This window comes from Geotrypetes seraphini, chromosome 11 (assembly GCF_902459505.1).
Source record: "Geotrypetes seraphini chromosome 11, aGeoSer1.1, whole genome shotgun sequence".
In the NCBI taxonomy this organism is placed as follows: domain Eukaryota; kingdom Metazoa; phylum Chordata; class Amphibia; order Gymnophiona; family Dermophiidae; genus Geotrypetes; species Geotrypetes seraphini.
The window spans coordinates 25274122-25301806 of NC_047094.1; the positions used below are offsets into that span (position 1 = coordinate 25274122).

The window sequence follows — 27685 nt, forward strand, 5'->3', positions numbered from 1 at the left end:
ATCTGGGGAGTCAAGTCTATTGCAGATTTTGGTTATCATAGGCAAGGAGGCAAATCTTACCAGACAGCCCTTTAGCAATATCCGAAATATCAATTAGGTACTGCACTATTTGCTTTGGATACTATTTATAGACCCAATAGTACCCAGGACCATTTTTACAGAGGGCTATACTTAAGCTGGAAGGGTATACAGAACTTTTACCTATTTTTTTTAGGGGGAGATTGTTTAAACAGGGGCTTAGATCGATCTGAAGGGAGTGCTCAAATTTTGTACATTTACATATTCAAGGGCATGTAAATGTGGGTATCTAGTTATAGAATTGCCCTCTAACTGCTTAGTGCACTTTACTAAAAGGATCCTAATGGATGTTGCTTTGACCTTGGTTTGGAAAGGTGAGCTAAAAATCAAAATTTTATATTACAGCAAAACCTTGAATTGTAAGTAACTTGGTATGCAAGTGTTTTGCAAGACAAGCAAAACATTTTATTAAATTTTAACTGGATATACAAGCAATGTCTTGCAATACAAGTACATACAGTATACACGCATCACAACTGAGCTTATGGTTCTTTTCTCTCTGATGCTGCAAAGAGTGTAGTGACTGTTCTAAACGAGTGAGGTCTTGCAATACCAGTACATACAGTATACACGCATCATATCATCAGAACTGAGCCAATGGTTCTTCTCTCTATGACACAGCAGGAGTGTAGTTCTAAACAAGCAAAGTCTTGCAAAATGAGTACATACAGTATACACGTGTCACATCATCACAACTGAGCCGATGGTTCTTCTTTCTCTGATGCTGCGGGAATGTAGTGACTGTTCTAAACGAGCGAGGTCTTGCAATACAAGTACGTATAGTATTTTGCATTAAAGTTTTTGGATTGTGGAACAAATCATCTGAATTTCCATTATTTCCTATGGGGAAATTTGCTTTGATAGACGAGTGATTTGGATTACAAGCATGCTTCTGGAACAAATTATGCTCGCAAACCAAGGTTTTACTGTATATTATTAATAGTTATTGAACAGATCTAGCCATTGGTTGGGAGTATTTTAGACTTCTGAGACATTTAACTACAAAGTATAGGAACATTCCCACAAACTCTTTTCACTTTTGGGTCCAAATTTTCACTATCAAATACAGACAGACATCAAGAGCATTACCTTTCCATGACGAAGGCTAAGGAACCACTGACCAACATATGAAACTGGTTGAGTGCCGCACTTGTATAAGCCAAATCCATGTCTAATTCCATCCTTCACATCTCCTTCATATTTACTGCCATCAGGCCATGTGTAAGTGCCATGCCCCCTTGGCATATTCATAACAAAGTCACCCTGAAAACATTGAATTATGAAAGATAACTAGTGTACATACTGTAACTGATTAACAACTTGAGGGCCCTATTCACTAAGTGTGGCAAAAGTTTGCAGTTAAGTTATAAATAGATTGCCAGAATTAATGGACTATATGGTATTATTAAGTACAAGTAGTAATAATGGTATCTACAGATACCAGGTGGGGAGTTTCTGTACCCTCAGTCAGGGTGCACTGAATGTGTATATTTGATGCATGAATAAAGTTTTTGGCTTTAAGATAAGTTCCTGGAGTGCACTGTTGTATCCCTGGTGGGCTCATTTACCCCCCCTTCCCCCCACACACACACTTTTTGCTTGTTTTCTCTTGTGTAATCTGTTAGCAGACTCCAATTTAGCTAGCACAGGGACATAGGAAGAGCCTTGTTCCCAACTAGTTTACACCTTTGAATGTCCTTGCTGAAAGAAGTTGTAGCATAGTATTATCACTTCATAAAGTGTATGATATACATTCTCAGCTTACCCCTAACTTTAGGAGGTGCTGTTTGAGTGGAGATCTTGTGGAAGAAGAACTCCTTAAGAACAACTAAACTGTAAGTCTGTTTATTTCTTTGTTTTAAGTTTGATATTAAATAAACTTGTTCAAGGAACCACAGAGACCAGCCTGGTAATACTATAGGCTACAAGTTCAATGAGTTTATGCTGACTGGGATCCTCTGGGAGAGAGACGGTTACACCTATAATTGCAGGAAAATAATCAAATGGTGTAACATACAATTAAAACACTGAGAAAAACGTGGAAATAGTCACATTAAATTAGATAAAAGCAATTATATGATACGGTGTCATTAATAATAATAATAATTTTATTCTTATGTACCGCCAAAGCCATAGTAGTTCGAGGCGGTTTACAATAAGAGGAGCTGGACAATCAACGAAGATAGGTACAAAGAAGGTTTTAAAGTACATGAAGCAGATACAGGAATAAGAGAGCAGGAACCTGCTGCAAACAATCAGCGAGAGTGGGGCACTGGACAGGCATCAATACAAGTAGGCCAAGAGTAGAGCGGGGATGAGAGATTGTGGTAAAAATCAGATGGAGTAAAGCAATAGGACAAAGGGAGCAACTAGGATACAGAGCTGATCATTTGTATAACATATACTATATATGAAACAAATGGCAGCACAATACAACGAAAAATATATCAAAAAGATGAAAAATCTCTATCCAAAATGATAATGACTCAGAATCAAAACAAAAATAGTGAAAACACTGCCCACAGCCTATAACTCACAAATAGTAACTTATTTACTTCTTATTTAAATTATTTTATCCAGTTGCTGGAGGTAAATATGCCTGTGGCTCTAAGATGAGTATGTTTGAGCAAAGGATATAAGAGAATTGCATATCAATTCTGTTTGCTGACAACAGCCCCTGCCAAAGCTATAAGTGAAAAGGTGGTTCCCATAGGGATTTTGGAGATAAGTGCTGTTTTTTGGACTCAAAGGGCTCCTTTTATCAAGCCGCGCTAGCGGTTTAACGCACGTAATACCGCACGCTAAACCGCCAGCCGCACTAGCCGCTACCGCCTCCCTTGAGCAGGCGGTAGTTTTTAGGCCAGCGCGGGGGTTAACACGTGATGAAACGTCACGCGCATTAACACCGCTAGCGCGGCTTGATAAAAGGAGCCCTAAGTTATGCTTTTCACTTTGTTGGGTTTTTTTGTTTTGTTTTGTTTTTTGCAAAGCTGGGGTTTTTTTGATTTATAATAGATATTGAGGTATGAATGTGGTGTGTATAAAAAGCTCTCAACACTAAAGAAAAAAAAAAAAGGATTTAATTCCTGAACACTTTGACACCTAATGGATTGAACAAAGAAATTGATTGGATGTCCTTAGTTTAAAAAAAAAAAAGAACAGGGTTTTTCAAAAGCAAACATCTCAATTAAATTATTTGAATTATTATATCTATTTATTTAAATTCATCTATTTATTAAAATTATTCTGGTAAATACAGTTAGATTTATGATCTTGTTAGTGTTCAAGGTCTCTTACCGCTTGAGCATGGCAGGAACTTGCTCCTATCAGATTTTATTTTATTTTATTTAATTCTTTATTCATTTTTCATCTTACAACAAGTGCACAATACTACATCATATTAACTGTTACAAATCACTTGATATTCATACAATTCTGATTTTACATAAATGAATTTATTCTGCCCCCAACCACCCTTCCCACAAGTAATTGAATTCAAAATACTGTATCATTTATCTAATATAATAAAAGGGTAAGCCGCGCATGCGCACTTACTATGCGTGCGCCGGTTTTCCGTGAGCTGTAGCGACACATAGGAAGTGCGCATGCGCAGCTTACGATTCTTTGAAAGACGCGGCGGTGGCTACTCTCACGATCCCAGCCTGCTTCGCACTTCCGACGCAGGCGGGGATCATGAAAGGAGCCACTGCCGCGTCTTTCAACTAAAAAAAAAAAAAAAAGACAAGGCGGATGTCGGCTCGATGCCTGGAGTTCACCGATGAGTCCGGTGAGGAGTGCTTCCCTCAACAGGAAACGTCGGGTCGAATTCAAATACTCCCGGCAGGTCGGGAGAGGGCGGAGCAGGCTCGCACGCCTGGCGGGGACCGGGCAGGAACTACACTCCCTGCAGGAGCCAGCCTGATGGCTGGAGATCACCGGACTGGACAGGGGGATCAGGTAAGGGGGTGCTGCAGTACAGGAGGAGCAGGGAAGAGGTGATTCTGGACAGGGGGGAGGTAATAGGAAGGGAAGCCTACTGCTGGATAGGGGAAGCAGGGAAGAGGTGCTGCTAGACGGGGGGGGGGGGTAGGTAAAAGGAAGGGAGAAGACCCTACTGCTGGACAATGGGTGCTGCTGGACAGGGGGAGACTTAAAAAGAAGGGAGAAGGGCTACTGCTGGACAGGGGGAACCGGGAAGGGGTGCTGCTGGACAGGAGGGGAGGGAAAAGGAAGGGAGTAGGGCTCCTGCAAAGAAGAGCTACTGCTGGATATTGGGGAGCTGGAAATGGGGTGATGCTGAACAGGGGAGATAAAGGAGAAGGGCTACTGCTATATAGGGGGAGCAGGGAATGGGTGGGGGTGCTGCTGGACAGGGAGGAGGTAAAAGTAAGGGAGAAGGGCTGCTAGCACCCATTAATGTAACGGGCTAAACAACTAGCATATTATATTTCAATCTATTAATCAAACCTTTAAAAGAACTATTTACCCTCCCCACTCCCCCTACATGTAAATGTACTATCAGATTTTAGTTTCGGATTGTAAAGCCTAGTTTTTAACCAGAACTGATAACAGATGCCATCAAGCATGATACCTTATGGAGAGGAGCAGTTTCTCATATGCATGATAGTAAGTTTGATAAACTTTAAATTGTTAGGAAGGTTGTCCTGAATAGTATGTTAAGTAATAGTTATTATATAGAAAGGATATCCTTATGGCTAAGATTGCTCATTCGTGTTATTTATTTTTTAGATTTAACATTGGGAGCCTCAACCCTGACGAAAGTTATTTGAAATGGACATGTTGGTAGAGGTGCTCGCTTAAATACTTGCTACTACATAAAGCTAAGTGCTATTAAGTTAAATATAAATTGGAGTATGGATATACGGGCTCCTTTTATCAAGGTGCACTACGGGGGTTAGCACATTGGACATTTCATCAGGCGCTAACCCCTGTGGCAAGCCAAAATACTAACGCCTCATCAATAGAGGCGTTAGCGACTAGCACGGCAGGCGGTTTAACGCGCAATATTCCGCGCATTAAACCCCTACTGCACCTTGATAAAAGGAGCCCTATGAGTTTATGAAGGAAAGAACATAAGTAGAAAACCTTTTGAAAAAATTTTAAAAATTTTTAAACAAATTTAAAATATAATCAATCATCTATGATCCAATGAAGATCGGGTTTTGTGATTTGTTTCACAATAGCCATTGGGGTAGATTAGCCTCTCTGAGGATCATTATTATTCCAAATTATCATTATATATGGTCTTAACTGATCATATTTGATTAAAGAGCTGGAAGTTTTGATTGTTGAATTAGATATCATATATAATAAAACCCTAAGTGCGCATGCACACTCTTACTGGCGTGTTCCCTGATCCGTATGTCTGTGGCCGGCAAGAGTGCACATGCAAGCTTACAACGGCCCCAAACCGACGGTCTGGCTGGCTCCCTTACTAAAGTTTTTCGCAGTGGCGGCTCCTCTTGCATCCGGCCCTGTGTCCAAAGCTTCGCCGAAGGCTGGCTCCCATGAAAATGTTATTTTTCTATTTAAAGCCGCAGCGGCAGCTTCTCTCAAGAGCCGCACCAGCGTTGCACGTCAGAGACAAGGCTTCCGACGCTGGTGTGCCTCTTGAGAGAAGCTGCCGCGGCGGCTTTAAACAGAAAAATAACATTTTCATGGGAGCCAGCCTGGCCGGATGCAAGAGGAGACGCCACCGCGAAAAGCTTTAGTAAGGGAGCCAGCCAGACCGCGAGTGTGGGGCCGTTGTAAGCGCGGATCACTCGAGGAGCCGCCACTGCCCATGGCTTTGAAATTTGGCAAGGGAACCGGCCAGAAAAGAAAATACATGCTGCTGCCCGGCTGCACAGGGAATGGGGTAGGGGACTTCTAAAATTAAGGTGGCCCGGCCTACCAAAAGTCCCAAGGCTGCATGGTTTGCAGGTAAGGGAGAAGGGTTCCTAATGGACAGTGGGGAAGGTACAAGTAAGAGAGAAGGGGGAGGACAGGGGGAGCAGGGAATGGGGGGGGTGACAAGTAAAGGAGAACGGCTACTGCTGGACAGGGGGAGCAGGGAATGGGGGGGTGCTGCTGGACAGGGAGGAGGTAAAAGTAAGGGAAAAGGGCTGCTAGCACCCATTAATTTAGCGGGCTAAAACACTAGAAATATATTAAGCATCAGCTTCAATTAGGTCTTTTTATTCTTTCTTTTATATGATTATGGTTTATTAATCTTTATATAGGGGTCCTTTTATGAAGGCGCGCTATCCAATTGAGCACTTGCTAAATGCTAAGGCGTCCATAGAATATAATGGAGTCCATAGTGCCCTTTATAAGTAGTAGCAAAGCGGTTTACGAGCAATAAATTTGGAGAATAGAAAGGAACTACAAATTATGCATAGGAAAATGACAATATAGACAAAAGGCAGAGACCAGACATAGAGGAACAAGAGCAAAAACAAAACACATCGAAAGTAAAATCAAAGGTCAGAAGTCAGACACTGAGCCTAGGGGGATTAACTGAGGCAAGTCAGGCATTAAAGGTTGTAGCAAACAGATGGGTCTTTAGTCCAGATTTGAATTTAGGATAAGAAAGCTCAAGACGCAAATGATTGGGGAGGGAGTTCCATCAATAGGATGCAAAGTGGTAGAAAGCAGAGAAGCGTGTTGAGTCAAGCCTTGCTCAGGAGGGTGTTTTTCCTTGCAACTACTGGCTGCTGAGAAGACAGGGAAAATTTGAGTCTTTTACTCTGCCTTCCTCTTAAACCCTCCTGGCTTTCTTTCACCATTATTGGAACCTCTCTACCGGGGCTCCCCTAAACTATCCTGTTTCAGTAGTATCCTCCAAGGATACCTCACACCAAACATCCACTCCTGGGCGACTGTCGGATTTCCCCTATATCTCAGTTTAAAAGCTACTCTATCTTCTTTTCAAACGTTAGCGCCAGCAGCCTGGTTCCATCCGGGTTAAGGTGGAGTCCATCCTTTCAGAACAAGCTCCCCCTTTCCCAGAAGGTTGCCCAGTTCCTAAAAAATCTAAATCCCTCATCCCTGCACCATCATCTCAACCACGCATTGAGACTTCAGAGCTCCACCTACTTCTTGGGTCCTGTGCGTGGAACTGGGAGCATTTCTGAAAATGTTACCCTGGAGGATCTGGATTTCAGCTTTCTACCTAAGAGCATAAATTTGGCTTCCAGAACCTCCCTCCCACATTTTCCTATGTCATTGGTACCTACATGTACCAAGACAGCTGGCTCTTCCCCAGCACTATCTAAAATCCTATCTATGTGACACGTGCTGGAAAGAGAAGCTGACAGTAGTGCAGAGTGTAGTGTACATGATGGGGTATAGGGGACAATACAGGAGAGGTATGATGGAGTACCAAAGGGAAGTGTGCGATGAGTGACAGAATCTGGAACTGATGGTGATGAAGTGGTATACACGTCTCCCTCCGTTTTCGCGATTTCTGTATCTACGGATTACCTTATTCACAATTTTAAACCTAAAAATCCTTTTTCTTTTTTTGGGTTATTTCAAGCCCTGTAAGCACCGCCTTAAGCCTCACCTGGTGGTCTAGCGAGTTTTCGGGGCAGGAGCAATCTTCCCACGCTCCTGCCCCGTGCAGATTGCTCACAGGAAATGGCTCGAGAGACTACGGGAGCTGAAGGCAGCCATTTCCTGTGAGTGATCAGCACGGAGCAGGAGCGTGGGAAGATTGTTCCTGCCTGAAAACCCGCTAGACAACCAGGCTTAAGGGGGGGGGGGGACTTTCAGGGCTTAAAATAGATGGGGGAAGCGGGGGTTGGGGCAGAACCGGCCCAAATATTATTTGCATTTATTTAATTTTTGAGGGCCGGCTCTACCCCTAATCACCACGCATTTGGAGGGGGAAGTGTATTTGCTGTTTATTATATTTTTCTTACTTTACTTGGTGTTTCTGGATATTTACACCCCTAATGTGGGCTTGACTTGATTTTAGTTCTTTAATAATTTGGATTCTAACTTGAGATTTCTTATTTTCCTTTTGTGAATCTGTATTTAAAATGGAAAATGCTACTAATTTTTTTTTTTTTTTTAGAAAAGGAGTACCACAGGGATTAACTCATTTGGTTACTTCAAAATGTACATGTGCTAAAAAATATTTTGAATTTTATTTTGGAGAGGGCATGTTATAGGCAGAGAATGGACATTCCTGTGCTAACCAATTAGTACATCTATTCTGCCGCATGCCAACTGGTAGCACAGGAATACCGTACGAGCCCTTACCGCCTATAAAATGGAAAGCAGAAAGTTCCTACACGGTTGTAGTTGTTAGATGCCATCGACTCGTGCTCAAGTCCCAGCGACTTGATGAATTGCGGATCTAAAAAGAAATCGGTTTTGCGCTAGTCCGGAAAGGTCCTCCAGCGTCATCCCCACGGTTCTTTTCAACATGTCCAGCCATCTGATTGCAGGTCACCCTCTTTGCCTGGTTCCTTCAATCTTCCCAAACATAATGGCCTTCTCCAGTGGTCTCTCTCTCTTCTATGAGCGTCGGAGCTCTTACCGCAGCAGCCTGCGATAAAAAAAACCCTAACGCAGCTTGATAAAAGGGGGTCCTTGTTTTTAATTTTCTTCGCAATTTTGAATCTTCAATTGTTGAATTATATTGTTAATTGAAAAGATATATCTCTGGTGAATGAAATGATAGATGTGGTTTGTTGAATTTGAATCAACTTCTTCTTGATTACTTAACCAGTTGAATAACTCTTTTTCTAAGACTTGGTCCCTTTTCTTGGATGATGACACAAATATTCCTCAAACGTTGTGGAACAAATTAACTGGACCGCAGAGAGCTCTGTCTGATATTCAGAAGTTTAAGAAAATGCTCAAAACTACACTTTTTATAGAAGCATTCCAATGAAAGATGTTTTCTGCCTAATTAATGTATTGTGAAGAACTGTGAACCAACTGTTTACAAGGAATAATCTGTAGTCTTTGATGCTTATATAAGACTTGTTCGCTTTATTTTATGTATGTTACTATTTGTAAAGCTGCCTAGAAATAGGCAGTTGAGAAATTTTTTAAATAAATAAATAAATAGAAAATCAGCCATTTTATGGCTGAAGTACAAATAGCCTTAGAATGCAGAAAAGACCTGCGATTTTGATGCCATATATTGGGCTCCTTTTACTAAGGTGCGCTAGCGTTTTTAGTGCGCGCTACCCAAAAAACTACCGCCTGCTCAAGAGGAGGCAGTCGTGGCTACCGCACGCGGCATTTTAGCGCGGACTATTCCGCGCGTTAAGGCCCTAACGCACCTTTGTAAAAGGAGCCCATAGAATCAGGGTGTTACCTAGCACTAACTGTAATCACTGTTCAGGCCTATGAGCTGCCCGTTCGCCACGCTTTTCTCACCCTCTGCTATGGCAAGCAGTCACTAAAAAAGAGGTCCTTTTACTAAGGGGCGCTAACCAATTTAGCGCGCGCTAAATGTTAACACGTCCATAGAATATAATGCGCGCGTTAGCATTTAGTGCATGCTAATCATTAGCGCATGCTAAATTGGCTAGCACGCCTTATTAAATAGGGGATAAATTAGCACAAGGGTAAAGTCAAAGATGAGCAATAACTGTTTTTGCATATTAATTAATGTGGTAAATACTTATGTGATTAAAAAAAGAGGCCCTTAATCTTTATATATAGCTTTTTTTTTTTTTTTTTAAATCTTTATTCATTTTTTAATCTTACAACAAGTGAATTAAACAATTTTCACATATCACTTGTATTTACAATCAAAAAATTCTTGCTGATAAAATAAATACCCCCCTTTTTTATCAATATTCCTATTCCATATGATATACATTTCCCACCCCAACTCCACATATATACTTCCCATGTGCTAAGATATCTGATCATTAGAGGAATTAGTCAATGGCCCCCATATTTTTTTAAAATTATGAATATTCCCTTGTTGTAACGCTATCATCTTTTCCATCTTATATATGTGACAAACTGAATTCCACCAAAATGTATAATTTAATTTAGTATAATCTTTCCAATTTTGAGTAATTTGTTGCATGGCGACCCCTGTCAATATTAATAATAACTTGTTATTATTTGCAGAAATCGGACTCTGAGTTCTCATTGCTGTACCAAATAATATAGTGTCATATGAGAGTCCTACATGGTTTTCTAATAATTTATTAATTTGGGGCCAAATTAGTTTCCAAAAAGCATTTACACAGGGACAAAAAAAAATCAAATGATCTAACGTCCCAACTTCTAATCTACAATGCCAGCATCTATTGGATCTATTGCTATCTATCTTTTGTAAACGTGTAGGGGTCCATAAAGCTCGATGCAACAAAAACATCCACGTTTGACTCATAGATGTTGACTTTGTAGACCTTAATCTCCAGGACCAAAATCGTGGCCATTGAGATGCAGAAATTGTCTGTCCAATCTCAATACTCCAAATATCCCTAAGTCCAGTTTTCTTTTTTTTATTTAAAAAGTCCATATAATAATTTATACCATTTTGCGGTTTGGTGTCCCAAAAAATCCGCCTGAAAGCAGAGTTTATATATAGCTTTAATAGTTTGAAATATACTGTAGCAAGGCATGCCTTATGGCAATGTGTGAGGAAGTATATCTTGCAGGCCGAATTGAGGTAGAGGAAGATATCTTCGGCAACCAGAGGGCATCTGCTCAAACTCAAGGGTGGGAGATTTCATGGTGATATCAGGAAATACTTCTTCACCGAAAGAGTGGTTGATCGATGGAATGGTCTTCCACGTCAGGTAGTTGAGGCCAGTAACGCACTCGACTTCAAGGGACAATGGGATAAACATGTAGGTTCACTCTGGGGAAATGCTTAAAAAGAGGGTTCTTGTTGAGGAACGGTTCTTGGAGTGGGTTCGCTCCGGGAAATTCTTAGAGGGAGGGTTCTTGTTGAGGGAGGGTTCTTCGAGTGGGCAGACTTGTTGGGCCGACGGCCCCTTTTCCACCATCATACTCTATGGGGACACCAGGAAATTCTTTTTCACTGAAAGGGTGGTTGATCGCTGGAATAGTCTTCCACTTCAGGTTATTGAGGCCAACAGCGTGCCTGATTTTAAGGCCAAATGGGACAGACACGTGGGATCTATTCACAGAGAAAGGTAGGGGAGGGTCTTTGGGGTGGGCAGACTAGATGGGCCGTGGCCCTTATCTGCCGTCTATTTCTATGTTTCTATGTTAAGTTCAGTGTTGTGTTCCTGAGGTTCAAAAGAAAATCAAAATTTAAGGCCCCTTTTACAAAGCCACAGTAACGATTCTCCCGCTGACAGTGCACCGAAGCCCAAAGGAACCGAATGGGTTTCGGTGCATTTGCTGTGAGGGAATTGCTATCGTGGCTTTGTAAAAGGGGCCCTTAGCTTTTATGTCCAAAATTGATTCTGAAATTTAAGAACTAAGGGCTCCTTTTACGAAGCCGCAGTAGCGGGTTTAACGCGCGGAATAGTGCACGCTAAACTGCCGGCTGTGCTAGCCGCTACTGCCTCCTCTTGAGCAGGCGGTAGTTTTTCGTGATTAAAAGTCACGCGCATTAAAGCCGCTACCGCAGCTTCGTAAAAGGAGCCCTAACTGTGACCAACACTAGATAGAAAGAATTCTTGCTATGACGAAGTGAAGACAAAATTGAAGATTAAGCAGAATCTGCAGTAGTGCAATATGAAGGGAAAATGAGCAGATCTTATATTCGTTACCAGTCAGCGTATGGGCCACTCCGGTCCTCAAGGGCCGGAATCCGATCGGGTTTTCAGGATTTCCCCAATGAATATGCATGAGTTCTATTTGCATGCACTGCTTTCAATGCATATTCATTGGGGAAATCCTGAAAATCTGATTAGATTCCAGCCCTCGAGGACCGGAGTTGCCCATGTCTTGCATAGCCTATTTTCCTACAGAAGGGCCCAAAGAAGATGGGATCTAGAGCTGTAGTCAATTTCTATGTACCCCTGAATCTGAATATTTATAAACCTGTTATTATTTTATTTAAAAGACAGCAAACATCAGACAATATGTATACATATAATATTATGTAAATTATAAGAAAAAAATACTCAACTTCATATTTGATTCCATCATACCAGGTGTAAATGCCCCTTCCATGCATAAGTCCCTCAGAAAACATACCCTTAAGAATCAAGTAAAAGTGTTAATTTATCTATTTTGTTTTATAAATCTTTATTCATTTTCTTATGTTACAACAAGTGTATCAAATAAACTCATTAGAAACTTGAATATATACACTTGATAAACTCATATAGTAACATCAAATTTAACATTTCGTTAGAAAATTAATATAAAGTTATAATATTATGCCAGAAATCTAAATTTATATAATTCTTATTGAATGTAATAATCCCCGACCCCTCCCTCCCTCCCAATCAATAATACATAAAATCAACTTTATTGCAAACTCATTCAATTATTGATATAATATGTAATAATCAGAAATAAAATCCCACCCCATTCCCCTCTAATCAAATATCTTATCATGGGAAAAGTTAATCATTCATTGCAAAAATCTGTTAACGGTCCCCAGACTTTTTGAAATTTACTTACATATCCTTTAATTTATCTAAATATTTAAGTTCAGACTACAAAATATGAACAAATCAAAGCTATAATCTAAAGCAGGGCTGCCCAAGTCTGGTCCTCGAGATCTACTGGCAGGCCAGGTTTTCAGGATATCCACAATGAATATGCATGAAAGAGAGATTTGCATACCAAGAAGGCAGTGCAGGCAAATCTGTCTCATGCATATTCATTGCGGATATCCTGAAAACCTGGCCTGCCAGTAGATCTCGAGGACCGGACTTGGGCAGCCCTGATCTAAAGACAAACTTACTGAAACCTCAGAAACAATTTATGTACATGGAATTTTTAGATTTGCAGGGGTTGATCAAGTAGCCTTCATACTACTAGAGGTCCTTTTACTAAGGCACGCTAGCCGTTTTACCACACGCTAATTTTTAGCGCACGCTAAAGGCTAAAGCAGGGGTGTCCAATGTCGGTCCTCGAGGGCCGCAATCCAGTCGGGTTTTCAGGATTTCCCCAATGAATATGCATGAGATCTATTAGCATACAATGAAAGCAGTGCATGCAAATAGACCTCATGTATATTCATTGTGGAAATCCTGAAAATCCGACTGGACTGCGGCCCTCGAGGACCGACATTGGACACCCCTGGGCTAAAGCGTCCATTATATCCTATGGGCACGTTGGCGTGCGCTAAATCAGCTATCGCACCTTAGTAAAAGGACTAGTTAGTTAAAACCAGCGTAATTTAAAATAATTTACAAAGCTAAAAAATTCGACCACGTCTCACCCTTACTCAAGGAGGCACACTGGCTTCCCGTTGCACATCGCATTTTATTTAAAATATGTTTACTCACTTTTAAATCATTAATATTTCAAACCCCCGCCTTTATTTTTAGAGTTTTAATTCCTTATACTACTTCAAGAACACTGAGATCTCAGGATCAACATTTATTGGCCATTCCCTCACTGAGAGTCATTAATACGAGGCGTCTTACTATTTTTTCAGTGACTGCTCCTCAGTCTTGGAATGATCTCCCACTCTATATAAGAGAGGAAAAGAATTTAGACAAATTCAAGACTAAGCTTAAAAGTTTCCTTTTTAACGATGCTTTTAGTGAATAAATGATCCTTTAATCTATCTTTATCTTATATTTCTTTTTTTTTCATGTTTGTCTTCCCTCCCATTGTTTTTACCTTTATATTAAATTTAATACAGATTGTAACCTTAAATAATCTTCCAGTTGTTTCTATATTGTATTTATGAATTTTTGTTGTTTCGTTTTTGAAACATTGTATGTCTATGTAATAATTTACCTATGTTTTTAGATATTTGTAACCATTTTGTATATCGCCTAGAATGTAGATTAGGCGATTAATCAAACTATATAATAAACTTGGAAACTTGGTAATTAGGTACAGAACTACACTGTTAAGTATATCCACTGAAGTAAAATTAGAACTGCTCGTGCTTACTACTTCTAGGGAATTCGGGAAACGCCTAAAAACACATCTGTTCCTGTACTTAGGTAACTGACCTGTACAATCTTAGTCCTCAACAAATGATCTTTAGAACTGTTATTTACTAACTCTGAACCTTGTTTATTCCACTCAATCTGTAATGCCTTTTAATCATTGTAAACCGCCTAGAACTTCACGGTCCTGCGGTATATAAACTGTTATTATTATTATTATTTATTCCCATGGACTTAGAGCTATTAATTCAGGTCTGATACAGACCATCTCAGTTTTTTCAGGAAAGCTATCTTCATGGCTCAGTCAGCACTATGGCTTTTCTAACTGATTCTCTGAAGAAGTAAATACTCATGAAAGGATCCGTCAGTACAAACGGAGTCAGTTTCACTGATAAACTTCAAAATCTTTATTTATGATAAAACTGCTATTTTTTGCACTGAATAGAATCAGTTTTTGTGCCACCAAGATAAGTGGTTTCTATGTTTCATGAATTTTTTGATAGTATAAACAGTCAGTTCCAATGATAAATTTTGAAATTTTTATCTATTTATGATTAAACTGCTATTTTTGCACAAAATTGCCATTTTGCACAGAACTTTTTATATGACCTCATACAACTCCATTATTAACTTTGACAATCACAATAACTTTATTTATACAAAATTATAAAATTTACTGAAATTTAAAAAAAATATATCAATTATAGCACTTAATGAATTATTGCATTCATATAAAAAGGATGGAGGTGAACCAATGATTGAAACCATAACATTGCATTTGTCAATAGCCTTTGGCTGTTATGAGATGCAGCAGTACGGTCTGAGGTTTTGCCTTCTTCCATTTATGATCTATCAGTGCAATTGAATTGACAAAGTTAATTTTTGTTTCATTCCACTTTTTTTTGTATCTTAGAGCTATTTATAACAGATTTTTTTCTATAGGTTAAAAATATAAGGGAACATCTTTATAGAAATCAAATGTATCCCCCTAAATCTCTATTTGTAGGTTCAAAGAACAGAAGACATTAGTTCTGACATCATAGCCTAAGACAAAGCTAATATTTTTGTAATAAAATATATAAATCTAAAGCTAAAGAAGATATACTCACTGAGTAGACATTTCCTTCCTGAAAGTATGCTGTGCCTTCACCCTCAAATAACCCATGAAGTTTTTCTCCTTCATACCTACAAACATAAAGGTGAAACAAATGATAAATAAAAATGATTTCAAGGCACACTAGGTCATTATTATTGGTGTTACATTTGTTTTATCATGTTTCCGGGAAAGCTGCTTTTGCGGGGTACAATCAGAACAAACTTCATTGCATCTATTCTAACCAGTGTTCAAAAGTTCTGGCACACTAAGGGCCGGATTCTGTATAGGACACTCGGACTAAGATGCTGCCTAAGTGGCTTTTGAGAATCACACACGGGCGTCCTATATAGAATCGTGTCTGTCTTCAGATGCCTAAGCCCGCCTATCACCATAATTCCCTGACCAGAGTCCATGTCACAGACGCTGGTTAGAGAACTGGGTTGCTGCTGAGCTGATCGCGGTAAGGGAATCTCCCTGCCATGATCAGTTTAGCGGCAGGGAACCCGTTCCCCCACCCCTACCCTGCAAAGACTACCGGCAGGAGGGATGCCTAGTCCCTCAAGATGGAACCCCCGAAGCCACCTCCTAGCCCAGAATGTCTGCAGCAGGAATGCCCTATGACATCCCCCGCTAGGAGGGATGCCCAGTCCCTCCTGCTGGAACCCCCCTCACTCCCTGAGACATTGGAAAAAAAACAAAAAAGCGCCCCCCCCCCCCCCGAAACATTCCCCAGCAGGAGAGATGTCCAGTCTCTCTTGTCAGAACCCCCACCCCACCTCCCAGAGACATCAAAAAAACAAAAAAACCCACCCTCCAAGACAACAGGATGTTAGGAATTATTAAAAAAGGGATGGCTAACAAGACTAAGTATGTTATAATGTCCCTGTATTGATCCATGGTGCAACCTCATCTGAAGTATTGTGTTCAATTCTGGTCTCCTTATCTCAAGAAAGATATAGTGGCGCTAGAAAAGGTTCAAAGAAGAGCAACCAAGATGGTAAAGGAGATGGAACTCCTACTTCGAATGAGGAAAGACTAAAACAGTTAGGGCTCTTCAGCTTGGAAAAGAGACTGCTGAGGGGGAGATATGATTGAAGTCTACAAAATCCTGAGTGGAGAAGAATGATACAAGTGGATTGATTTTTCACTCCGTCAAAAATTACAAAGACTAGGGGACCACTCAATGAAGTTACAGGGAAATACTTTAAAAAACCAATAGGAGGGAATTTTTTTGTACTCGGAGAATAATTAAGCTCTGGAACATGTTGCCAGAGGATTTGGTAAGAGCGGATAGCATAGTTGGTTTTAAGAAAGGTTTGGACAAGTTCCTGGAGGAAAAGTCCATAGCTGTTATTGAGAAACACATGGGAGAAGCCACATGCTTGCCCTGGATCAGTAGCATGGAATATTGCTACTCTTGGGTTTTGGCCAGGTACTAGCGACCTGGAATTAGCCACCGTTCTTATGTTATGTTCATTATCCCCTGGGATGCCAAGTCCCTCCTGCTGGAACCCCTCCCACTCCAAGACAACCCCCGGGAGAAGGGATGACCAGTCCCTCCTGCCGTAAACCTACTCCCACCCCCAAGAACACCCAGACCCCCCCCCCCCCCAAGTACCTTATTGTAGTTGGCTGGCCAGAGCTGAGGCTGTAGCTCTAACCACTATGCCACATGCTCCCACTGTCTTTTGCTTGCTTGTCTAAGAGATAGCGGTTGATGGAAGTATGAAACGACTAAATTGTCACATTAAAAATGTCTGGAACAAATGGGACCCCAACATTTTTCCAAATAACCCCAAAACAAAACAAATGTACTGTACTATTATCAAAAACAATATTACTATTATTACAAGTGTATGATGTTTATTCCAGTGGTGTAGTCACAGGAGGGGGGGGATCTTGGAACTGGAAAGCCTGCCCCCCCCCCACTTTAGGCTCCTTACTACATCACTCCACTCTTGGCCCAGTTCAAGGAGTGACTTATAATCTGAGGCCCCCTTCCAAACCTGCAGCACCCCATAAGCAGCATCTTTGCCAGCAAGGAATGGGGGGGGAAAGGGAAGAGAGGAGGAATATGTTATTACTCCCATTCCATCCCTGACCCCACCCCCCAAAATTGAAGGGCTGCCTACACCCCTGGTCTGATTGAAGAATAAACCTAAATAAGGAAAAGGAAACTTCCAGACCAAAAATAATTAGTATAGGTAGATTAAATTTTTTTTATTTGAATTTATTCATTTACTTTGCAATTGGATAGTCCAATTAATATAACAAAGGCCCTGATTCTAGAAACGGCACCTAAATCAGAAGGCACCACTGAAAGGGCACCTATCGCATGCCATTCAAAATTAGGCCTCCTTTTGCCATGCCTGCCCGGAATTACTCTGACCTACAGCTGTGGTTTGCCTGTTCAGTTCCTGAGGAAGGGGCTACGGCCCTGAAACCCCGCTGGGTTGAGCTGCGTTGAAATAGGACTGCACTTTAACTTCTGCCTTGGATTGAAAAGGACTTGGGCTTCCTTTGATACCACTTGATTACAGCATTTTACATTCAGCTAAGTATCTGGAGGGACAAGTGATTAACTTTCATGCTGTCTGCCTTTGGATCAGTGGGCTCAGGCATTTGAGGCATTACAGGACAGTTGATTCTCTGCCTTTCCAACGATATTTACTTATTTATTGCACATTGTTTGCACTGAATCTTCATCTTTAAAGCACCCAGATGATGGTGTTTGGCCAGCAGAAGTAGTATTTTCTGCCCGGTGTTTGCCGGCTTTGCTCTTTTAAGCATTAGAGCCACTCTTTCAAGCTTTTCAAATTCAGGCTGAGGGTGCTACTCATTTCAAAAATTTAAATTTGAGGTTGTATTGTGTTATTTAGTTTTGAGGCTAGAGAATCGTATTGCCTGCAATGTCCTAGCACACCCAATCCATATCATTGTGTCATTCAAAATTAGGCGCCATTTATAGAATTGCGCCACTAGGCATCTCTAACATAGGCATCGGTATATTAGGCCCAAACTCTGCCATTAACCACACTTACTTTTTGGGTAGGTGCATGTAGGCACCTACCGAAAAGTTAATTTTTATAATCATTTTTTAATTGTTTTTTAATGGTGCTGTTCAATTAACAGTGCAGATTGAACCAATTTTAAAAAGTAAGTTAGGCCTCTAGATCAGCTAGGCCAGGGGTAGGCAATTCCGGTTGAGAGCCACAGCCAGGTCAGGTTTTCAGGATATCCACCATGAATATGTATGAGATGGATTTGCATGCACGGTCTCCTTGAGATGCAAATCTATCTTATGCACATTTATTGTGGATATCCTGAAAACTTGACCTGGCTCCAGCTCTCGAGGACCGGAATTGCCTACCCCTGAGCTAGGCACATGGGTTAGGCGTCTAACAGCAGGCGCTTTTTATAGAATCCGGGCCAAAATGTACATAACTGATAGCAGCACATAAGATGTGGAGTTACTACTACTACTACTACTACTATTTATTATTTCTATAGCGCTGAAAGGCGCTCTAACACACAATAGGAAGTCCCTGCTCAGAAGAGCTTACAATCTAATTTAGACATGACATTTCAGGGTTGGGGAGATTATAGTGGGTCTGACAGCAGTGAGTGGGTTGAAAGCAGTTTCAAAAAAGTGGGCCTTTAGCTTGGATTTGAACGCCACCAGGGACGGAGCACGACGTATTGATTCAGGCAGCTTGTTCCAGGCATACAGCGCCGCAAAAAAGAAGGGACGGAGTCTGGAGTTGGCAGTGGAAGAGAAGTGGGGTCAGAGGGAGAGCCAACATGGTCACAAAAGAGCACGTTGAAGTTGTTGCTAATGGCGGTGAACAATTAGAGGTACGGGGGAAGGGAAGAGGGCGTATGCACGTGACAGCAAAGTCCTGAATCTGTTTTATGCACCACACCTTACAACAGCGTATCACAAACTGTGTGCTGTGGCAAGATTCTGGGTGTGCTGTAAAACGCTAGTGATGATGAGAGGCGCTGGTTGCCTGCCTAAAGATGTCCCACTCACGGAGAGAGGCACGTTCTGTAGACAGTCAGCCGCTACCGGCACCTCTCTCTTGAAGCATCCCCCTCCCCCCACTGATGTTTCAGAGCCCCAACTAGTGGGCCTTCACATACGTGCAAATGTCGACGTAATGATGTCACACATGAACATAACATTATCACATCAACATACGTACATTTCCGGATGCCATCCAACCATAGCGCAGGGTTTAGTGTGCCGCGGCTTCCAGAAGTTTGCAAGACACTGCCTTACTAAGGGGCACTAAATGCTAAGAAGCTCATTTTATTCTTACGAGCTTCTTAGCATTCAATGAATGCTAAATCCATTAGTACGCCTTAGTACAAAAGGAGCCCTAAATTTGTAATAGAAATGTTTACTATCGTGAGGCGGCACATTACTGGCATTCTACTCAGGTTTTAGCAGTGGCGTAGCGAGGGTAGGAGGTGCTGGGGGGTGTAGGTGGGGGACAGGGGCACCCAGCGCCCTTCTCTCCGTGCCAATCTCCCCCTGCTCCTTCCGTGTCCCCATGCCACATTCGCGCTCTCTCTTCCCACCCCCACATCTCTTTAAATTGTCACCAACATGAGCCAATTCTCCAGCTGCTGTTTGCGCTGACTTTCCCTCTGATGTTACTTCCTGGCCCTGTGATCTGGAAGTGATTTCAGAGGAAGCCAGGCCAGAACAAGCTTTAGTCTAGAGTAGCTGCTCGCACTGGCAAAGATCTTAAAGAGGTACGGGGGGGGAGGGCGAGGAAGGGAGGGTGTGAGCGTGGCATGGGAACAGAGAGCTGTCGGCACCACTAAGACGGTATGCGGGGCAGTCCACCCCCCTCCCCCAGTGGGTTTTAAAAATGGTTGTACCTTTCTACAATAAGCTGGGTGAGAACAGGTTCCTCATAACATACAGGGGCATTATCCGAGACCACAGAATCTGCTTCTCTCAGTGAATCTTTCTGAGATGTTGTATCACTTGGCACGGAGTCTGCTTCTTTGGAAGAAAGCGTTGCCGATGCAGACGATGCTTTGGAGCTGCCATCCTCTTCTTTAATCACTTCCGATGTATCACCTGAAGACTTCAATCTCTCGCTTCTTCTCTTCTCTCTAACCATAGCCACTAACTTTTCAAGAGATCCTTGTTGAATAAATGACTTATAAGCTCTGATCAACAAATTGTTTGGAAAAAGCTTCACCATTGAGCTGGAAAAGAAAACATAAGAACAGCGGTTTATCTTTAAGTCTCTACAACAATTAATTTTACCACTGGCTACTACATTTAGTGGTGGCTGGGGACTTCAATGCTGTTATAGATCCAATAATGGATAAAAAACCAAGTAGAATTATGAAATCAATGGGGTTAGATAATTTGATACAATCATGTAATTTAAAAGATATATGGCGTATTCTTCATTTTAATGATCGGGAATTTACATTTTGTTCACATGTTCATCAATCATTTTCAAGAATTGATTATATTTTTGTTTCAGATCAGATAGTACAGAAAGTTGTAAAAGCTGACATAGAACCAATAATAATATCTGATCATGGTGGTGTGTGGATAGAAGTTAATTTAGTAGATCAAGATAATTCTAAACCGATATGGAGGTTTGATAATGCATTGCTTGCTGATTCTAAATTTTGCACAGAATTTCAAACTAAAATTAATGAATATTTTTACTTAATGATTTAGAGGAAATGTCGATTGGAATTTTATGGGATGCTTTCAAAGCAACTATGAGAGGACAAATTATATCATATTCTGCATATAAAAAGAAACAGCTAAGAAAGCAATATGTAAATTTGGAAAAAGAAATTAAAAATTTGGAATTAAAATTGGTTAATAAATGGGAACAGGAGACATTTCAAATATTGTTAAAAAAAAAATGTGAATATAATGAAATTTCCTCTGGGTTAGTAAGGAAAGATATTTTTGCTCAACAAGCGGTATATTATGGTAGTGCAAATAAGGCTGGAAGATTATTGGCAAATTATTTAAAAGCAAAGAAAAGGAAGGAAAAAATAAACATAATTAAAGATGAGTTAGGCAATTCACATTCTCAAATTGGAAATATATTAAAACAATTTTTAAAATATTATAAGTCACTGTATTCTTCGGAGTCTTATTTAAATAAAGAGAAAGATGGGTTGGATTTTTTGAGTTTAATTGAAGGTCCTAAGGTTCCTGATCATATAAAAGGAAGTTTAGATAAACCTATATCATTAAAAGAGTTACAAATGGCATTGAAATCCCTTAGAGTTGGGACCGCTCCAGGTGGAGATGGATTTACAGTAGAGTTTTATAAAGAATTTCAAATTTCCCTATTACCATATTTATTAAAATTATATCAGGATCAACTGAATAAAGGTTGTATATCAGGCACTATGGCAGAATCTTTAACTATTGTTTTGCCAAAGCCAAATAAAGATCCAACATTGGTGTCAAATTACAGGCCTATATCTTTAATAAATGTAGATGGTAAATTATTAGCTAAGATTTTAGCATTAAGATTGGCTAAAGCTCTTCCGCATATAATAGGAATGAATCAAACTGGATTTGTTGCTCAGAGACACTCTTCTAATAATACTAGACTTGCATTTCAGATATATTATTTAACAAAACAAATTAATGATCCGGCTTTTTCGGTATCACTAGATGCTGAAAAGGCTTTTGATCGTGTAGAATGGAATTTCATGTATCAAGCTATGGAGTGGTTTGATATTGGATCCGGATTTATACAAATGATTCAAACACTGTATAGCTCCCCAACTGCTCGCTTATATATAAATAATAATATTTCAGATGCTTTTAAGTTGCAGAGGGGAGTTAGACAAGGTTGTCCATTATCTCCTTTGCTCTTTGATATAGTTCTTGAACCCTTATTATTAGCTATTCGACAGGCAAAGGACATACAGGGTATTCCATGTGCTGGAGTGGAATATAAAGTATCTGCTTATGCAGATGACATCTTGCTTCATTTGAGGAATCCGGAAACAACAATTCCATGTCTACTGAAGGTAATAGATACATTTGGAAAATTCTCAGGATACAAAATAAATTGGACTAAATCAGAGATTTTACCTTTAAATGTGCATTGTACAAAAGGTATATTTGATTCTTTCCCTTTTATATGGAAAGAGGATGGAATAAAGTACTTAGGTATTTGGTTGAATAAAACACTCGAAGAGACAATGAGAATAAATCAAAAAATTTTATTACAAAAAGTAACAGAGATGTGTGAGCAATGGAATCCTTTACATTTGTCCTGGTGGGGAAGAGTTCAAACTGTTAAAATGATGATTTTGCCTGTGGTTTGCTATCAATTGGGAATGATACCAGTGTTTTTTCAGGGGTCTTTCTATAAAAAATTAAATAGTATTCTGGTTAAATTTATTTGGCTGGGTAAAATTGCAAGAGTGGCTTTAGTGTCTTTGCAAAGACCAATTGAGGAGGGTGGGGTAAATTTTCCCAATTTTTATAGGTATCATCAAGCCTATATCATGCGCCAAGGTATGTATTGGGTCCTCCCAGAGCTTTTGGAACAATTACCAGAGTGGTTAAAGATGGAGAGAATCACTTATCTTTCCACTTAGGCTTGATCTTTTGCTTGGTATAAAAAATGCCTAGAATACGTAAGGACAATAGAGTATTAATGGATACTTGGAAAACATTAAGGTTTATAGACAAATTAACTACTGATTCTATTTTAAAATCGAAACAACAGACTATTTGGGTAAACTCCAAGATACAAATAGGCGGGTTTAAGGTTGTCTGGAAAGATTGGATTAAAGCAGGTATAAGATCATTAACGGAAATAATTGATATGGTAAGATGCTTGAATTTCACAATTGCAACATAAATATGGTCTGAATAAAAAACAAAGTTTTAAGTGGTTGCAATTGAAGCAGTGCTATTCAGGTGGGGTTCCCTGAATGGAAATCTTTAATTGATCATTACATGCTTAGAATTCTTATGTTTCCAGGCAGATTTTCTGGGTCATCAGGCCGCAAAGTGGTATAAAATTATATCTAATTATTTGAATAAGAAGCCTAAAAAATGGATTAAGAGATATTTGGAGCATTGAGATTAAGCATCAGATTAATGCATCTCAATGGCCACGTATTTGGTCTTGGAGAATTAAAGGTACGATGTCAGCATCTATTAGGCAAACATGGTTCTTTTTGTTGCATAGAGCATTCTGGACCCCTACTAGATTACAAAAATTAGATTGCTCTAAGTCTAATAGATGGCTGGCATTGTAAAAATTGAAGTTGGAACTTAGACCATCTTTTATTTTATTGTCCATGTATTCAGGCATTTTGGATATCAATCTGGGATCAAGTCAACATATTGATGGAGAGTCATGTGGCATTATCCTATGACACAGTGGTTTTTTGGAATGTGTATGAGGGACCAAATGCCAAATATCTGCAGCAAACAATAAATTATTGATGATTCTTACTGGTGTGGGAATTCAGCAAATAACACTAATTGGAAAGACTGTTCTAGACTGAATTGTAGTTTCTGGTGGAACTCAGTTTGTCATATGTACAAGATGGAAAGAATTTCTTGCAGTACAAAGGGGGTATTTTAAAAGGTTTCAAGAAGGTGTGGAGGCCATTAATTGATTATTATAATGATTAAGATTTATTCTTTTTTCCTTAGAGGATAATTTATAAAAATGGGGTGGGGTGGGGGGGATAAGATAATTTAGTTAGCTAGCGGTATATTTCAACTGATTAATGGATATAAGAACATGGTATATAGGTATGAATAGAAAAGGAAAGAGGGTAAATTTATTGGAAATATGTTGTTATGAATATAAGGGGATATATGTACTATGATGAGATATATATTGTTGTGCATTACTTTGTATAATAAAATGAATAAAGAGTTTGAGGAAGAAAGGGTGGGGGGAGGGACAGATTTAATGTAAGATTAATTGTATTATGAAAGAGAGATGTATAAGTATGTATAAGTTTGGACGAAATATTTTGTTGATATGGGAAGGGATGGGAGGTGGATGGGGGGTATTAAAACATGTATAATAATATTGTTTAAGAATGTCAAGTGAGTTATGTGAATTAATTGTAATAATATTGTACACTTGTTGAAAGAAATAAAAAGGAATAAAGATTAAAAAAAAAAAAAAACAAATTGTTTGGAAAAAGCTTCACCATTGAGCTGGAAAAGAAAACATAAGAACAGCGGTTTATCAAATCGGATGCTTATTTTTTTGAATCCTACTTTGAACACGTTGGGGTAATTTTATAAATTACTCTGAACACATAGAACAACATTTTGCAATCTCGGTCCTCGAGGGCCCCAACCCAGTTGGGGTTTCAGGATTTCCCCAATGCATATGCACGAGAGCCATTTGCATACAAGCAATGGCGTAGTAAGGGGGGGGTGGACCACCCTATGCACCATCTTGGTGGAGGTGCCGGTACCCCTCCTCCTCTACCACCTCTTCCCAATTCTCCCCCCCGCCGCCACATGCGCGCCCCCTTCCCTTCTTCTGTAACTCTAGTTGCTCACTGCCGTGAGCGGCAACCTCAACATGCTCCTCATGACGGCTCTCCCGCTGATGTCATTCCTGGTGCCGCACATAAGAAGTGACGTCGGAGGGAGAGCCGACATGGTCGCGAAGAGCACGTTGAAGTTATTCCTATTGGCGGTGAACAATTAGAGGTATGGGGGAAGGGAAGGGGGGCAGGGAAGGAGACGGGGGGGTGCTGAGATGAGGATGTGGGAGGGGCACCAATGCCCCGTGCGCCTCTCACCCTCGCTACGCCACTGCATACAATAGAAACAGTGCATGCAAATATTTGAAAATCTTTTTATTGCAATCAAGGAAAATTACAACTTTCAACCAAGACAATAAATTCAGTGATACGAATCCCCACCCATCCCGTCCCCAAACCCCCCATCCCTGCAGGACCACTCTTCCCATCGGCCCCACTCCCCCCCTTCCATCCTCCCAACCCACAAAGATACAGAAGGCAACCCAAGTTAACATGCCAGAAAACACAGATCATCAAGTCATAGATTATTCAGAATCTGACTGCGGCCTCTCGGATTCAGGACATTCAGATAAGGAGTCCACACTTGAAGAAAAGCTTTATGTCACTTCCGGGCACCTGCTACTGCTCTCGCCTCCCATCGCGTCAGGATGTGCAGTTTATTCCTCCAATACCAAACAGAAGGAGGCATTTTTTTCCCTACGACATAACACTTGCTCAGAAACATTCGTGCCTGAGCTAGATGCATATTTAACAAAGTAAAATGACAAAATAGCATACCAGGCACTGAGAGAGAGACTATGGAGTTCAGTCGTACCCAAGAACTGGCGCCTTAAAAGCAGCGGCCAATCACGAGTCAATCACGCATTGGCGCCAGTTTCGGAATTGTGCTAACCTGAAAGATATGTGCCAGACATGTAGGCCAGGGTTTTCTGGTGCCTATTCTTTACATGAATCGTGCCTATATAGGCCCTTTAGGCCGCCAAACACAACTTCTTTTTTTTTTTTTTTATTTATAAATTTTGAATACATTACAATATCTAATAATTCCAAAGGAAAAAAGGATAAACATATAAAACAATACATAATCAAACCATACATACATAATTCCTTTTAAGCCCACATTAATGGGGAGCACATATTGCTATTTCTAATCAAATAAATTCAAGAAAATAAAGGACAATAATTCTCGGTTTAGCACTAGAGACCTTGAATCATTCCTTAAAGTGGGATATTATTTAAATTAATTCTCCTCATATTCTCAGCTAGGTGAAACAAATCTCATTTCTGTTCTCTCGCAACTAAAAATTGTTGTAGTTGTATAGGATCCCAAAAGGCGTACTCAATATCTTGTAACTTAACCAGACATTTACAGGGAAATTTCAGGTAAAAGGATGCCTCCAGGGCCAAAACTCTGTCCTTCAATTTCAGAAATTCTTTCCTCCTCATTTGAGTGGTCCTAGAGACATCCGGAAAAATCCTAACCAAATCCCCACAAAATTTCATTAACCTATTTTTGAAGTAAAGTCTCATTATCAACATCTTGTCCATCTCACTCATGCACGTTATTACCAGGATGGACCGACTCTGAATCACATCCTGTGTCTCTTCCAAAAATTCAGTCAAGTTTACCTCTGGTGTGGTCAGATGGTCCACCTCCTGGGCAGATTCAACTTTTTTGGGAGGAATATAGTAATAATTATTTATTGGAAAATTCTCCGCATTGGCCATTCCCAGTACTTCTTTAAAAAAACTTCCTTAATAAAATTTCAGGTGACAATAAATGAGTTACTGGAAAATTGACCAAGCAGAGATTTTTCACTCTATTCATAATACTCCATAGATTCAATTTTAGAATGTATCACTGTAGAATCTTTAACAGCTGATACCGAGACAGCTTGTAGATTATTACATTGAGTTTCAATAATATTTAGTTGTTTATCCAAACAACCTAAGTTAAAATCCACATTTTCTAATTTAGAAGAAACTGACTGAGAAAAATCCCCCATTTGTTTCATCGTTACCCTGAGATACCCTTCAACTCTAGATATTCCTAACCATAAGTCCTTTAAAGTAATATCCTGCGAGCCAAACACAACTTCTGGCATTGGCCACACCTACTTTGGAATTTGGCAGCCTAAAGCGCCTACGTAGGTGTTAATTTCGACACCAAGCATGCCTCAAATCTCAGTTAAAAACACCATTTGGACAGCGTTTTTAACGGAGCTATAGGTGCCTACCAGCACCTAGAAAATTGGTGCCAGTTTGAGAATCCGGGCCTAAGCTCCTAATTTTATGTGATGCACAAGTTGGTGTTCCTGGGACAGAGAATGGGCAGAACAGGAGGAAATCAGCACATACTTATGCTCTAAAACAGTGGTTCCCAACCCTGTCCTGGAGGAACACCAGGCCAATTGGGTTTTCAGGCTAGCCCTAATGAATATGCATGAAGCAAATTTGCATGCCTATCACTTCCATCATATGCAAATCTCTCTCATGCATATTCATTAGGGCTAGCCTGAAAACCCGATTGGCCTGGTGTTCCTCCAGGACAGGGTTGGGAATCACTGCTCTAAAATACACCCAGAAGTATTGATTTTTAAGAGCACATACATGCACAAAGTTAGTCTGTTACTGTAATGTTGTTTTCACAGGCCTTCCTTAATATCAGATTATGGGCTCCTTTTACAAAGGCGCGCTAGCGGTTTTAGCGTGTGCTTAGTGTGCGCTAACATGCCATGCACGCTAGGCGCTACCGCCTCCTCTTGAGCAGGCGGTAGTTTTTCGGGGAGCACACGCTATAGCGCGTGCTAATCCGGTGCGTGCGCTAAAAACGCTAGCGCACCTTTGTAAAAGGAGCCCTAAATGGCTTCAGCTCCTTCAAAATACGTCGGCAAGGTTTCTTTTCAGTGCTAAAAGATAT

At 40.3% G+C, this 27685-nt stretch overlaps 1 protein-coding gene across 6 annotated transcripts in view; it reads right to left on the reverse strand.

The window, feature by feature from the left end:
• The window catches only part of LOC117345692 (radial spoke head 10 homolog B-like), a 106722-nt gene that overhangs the window by 71009 nt on the left and 8028 nt on the right, over window positions 1-27685 (reverse strand). For all 6 annotated transcript variants that reach the window (XR_004536486.1, XR_004536487.1, XM_033914716.1 and 3 more), the window contains exons 2-5: window positions 20107-20442; window positions 15230-15305; window positions 12170-12238; window positions 1168-1341 (exon numbers count right to left, since the gene is read on the reverse strand). Coding sequence is in view for 4 of the 6 variants with exons in the window: in XM_033914716.1 (XP_033770607.1) it covers window positions 1168-1341; window positions 12170-12238; window positions 15230-15305; window positions 20107-20438 (651 nt within the window). In the remaining 2 variants the exon portion in view is untranslated. The remainder of the gene's footprint in view (window positions 1-1167; window positions 1342-12169; window positions 12239-15229; window positions 15306-20106; window positions 20443-27685) is intronic.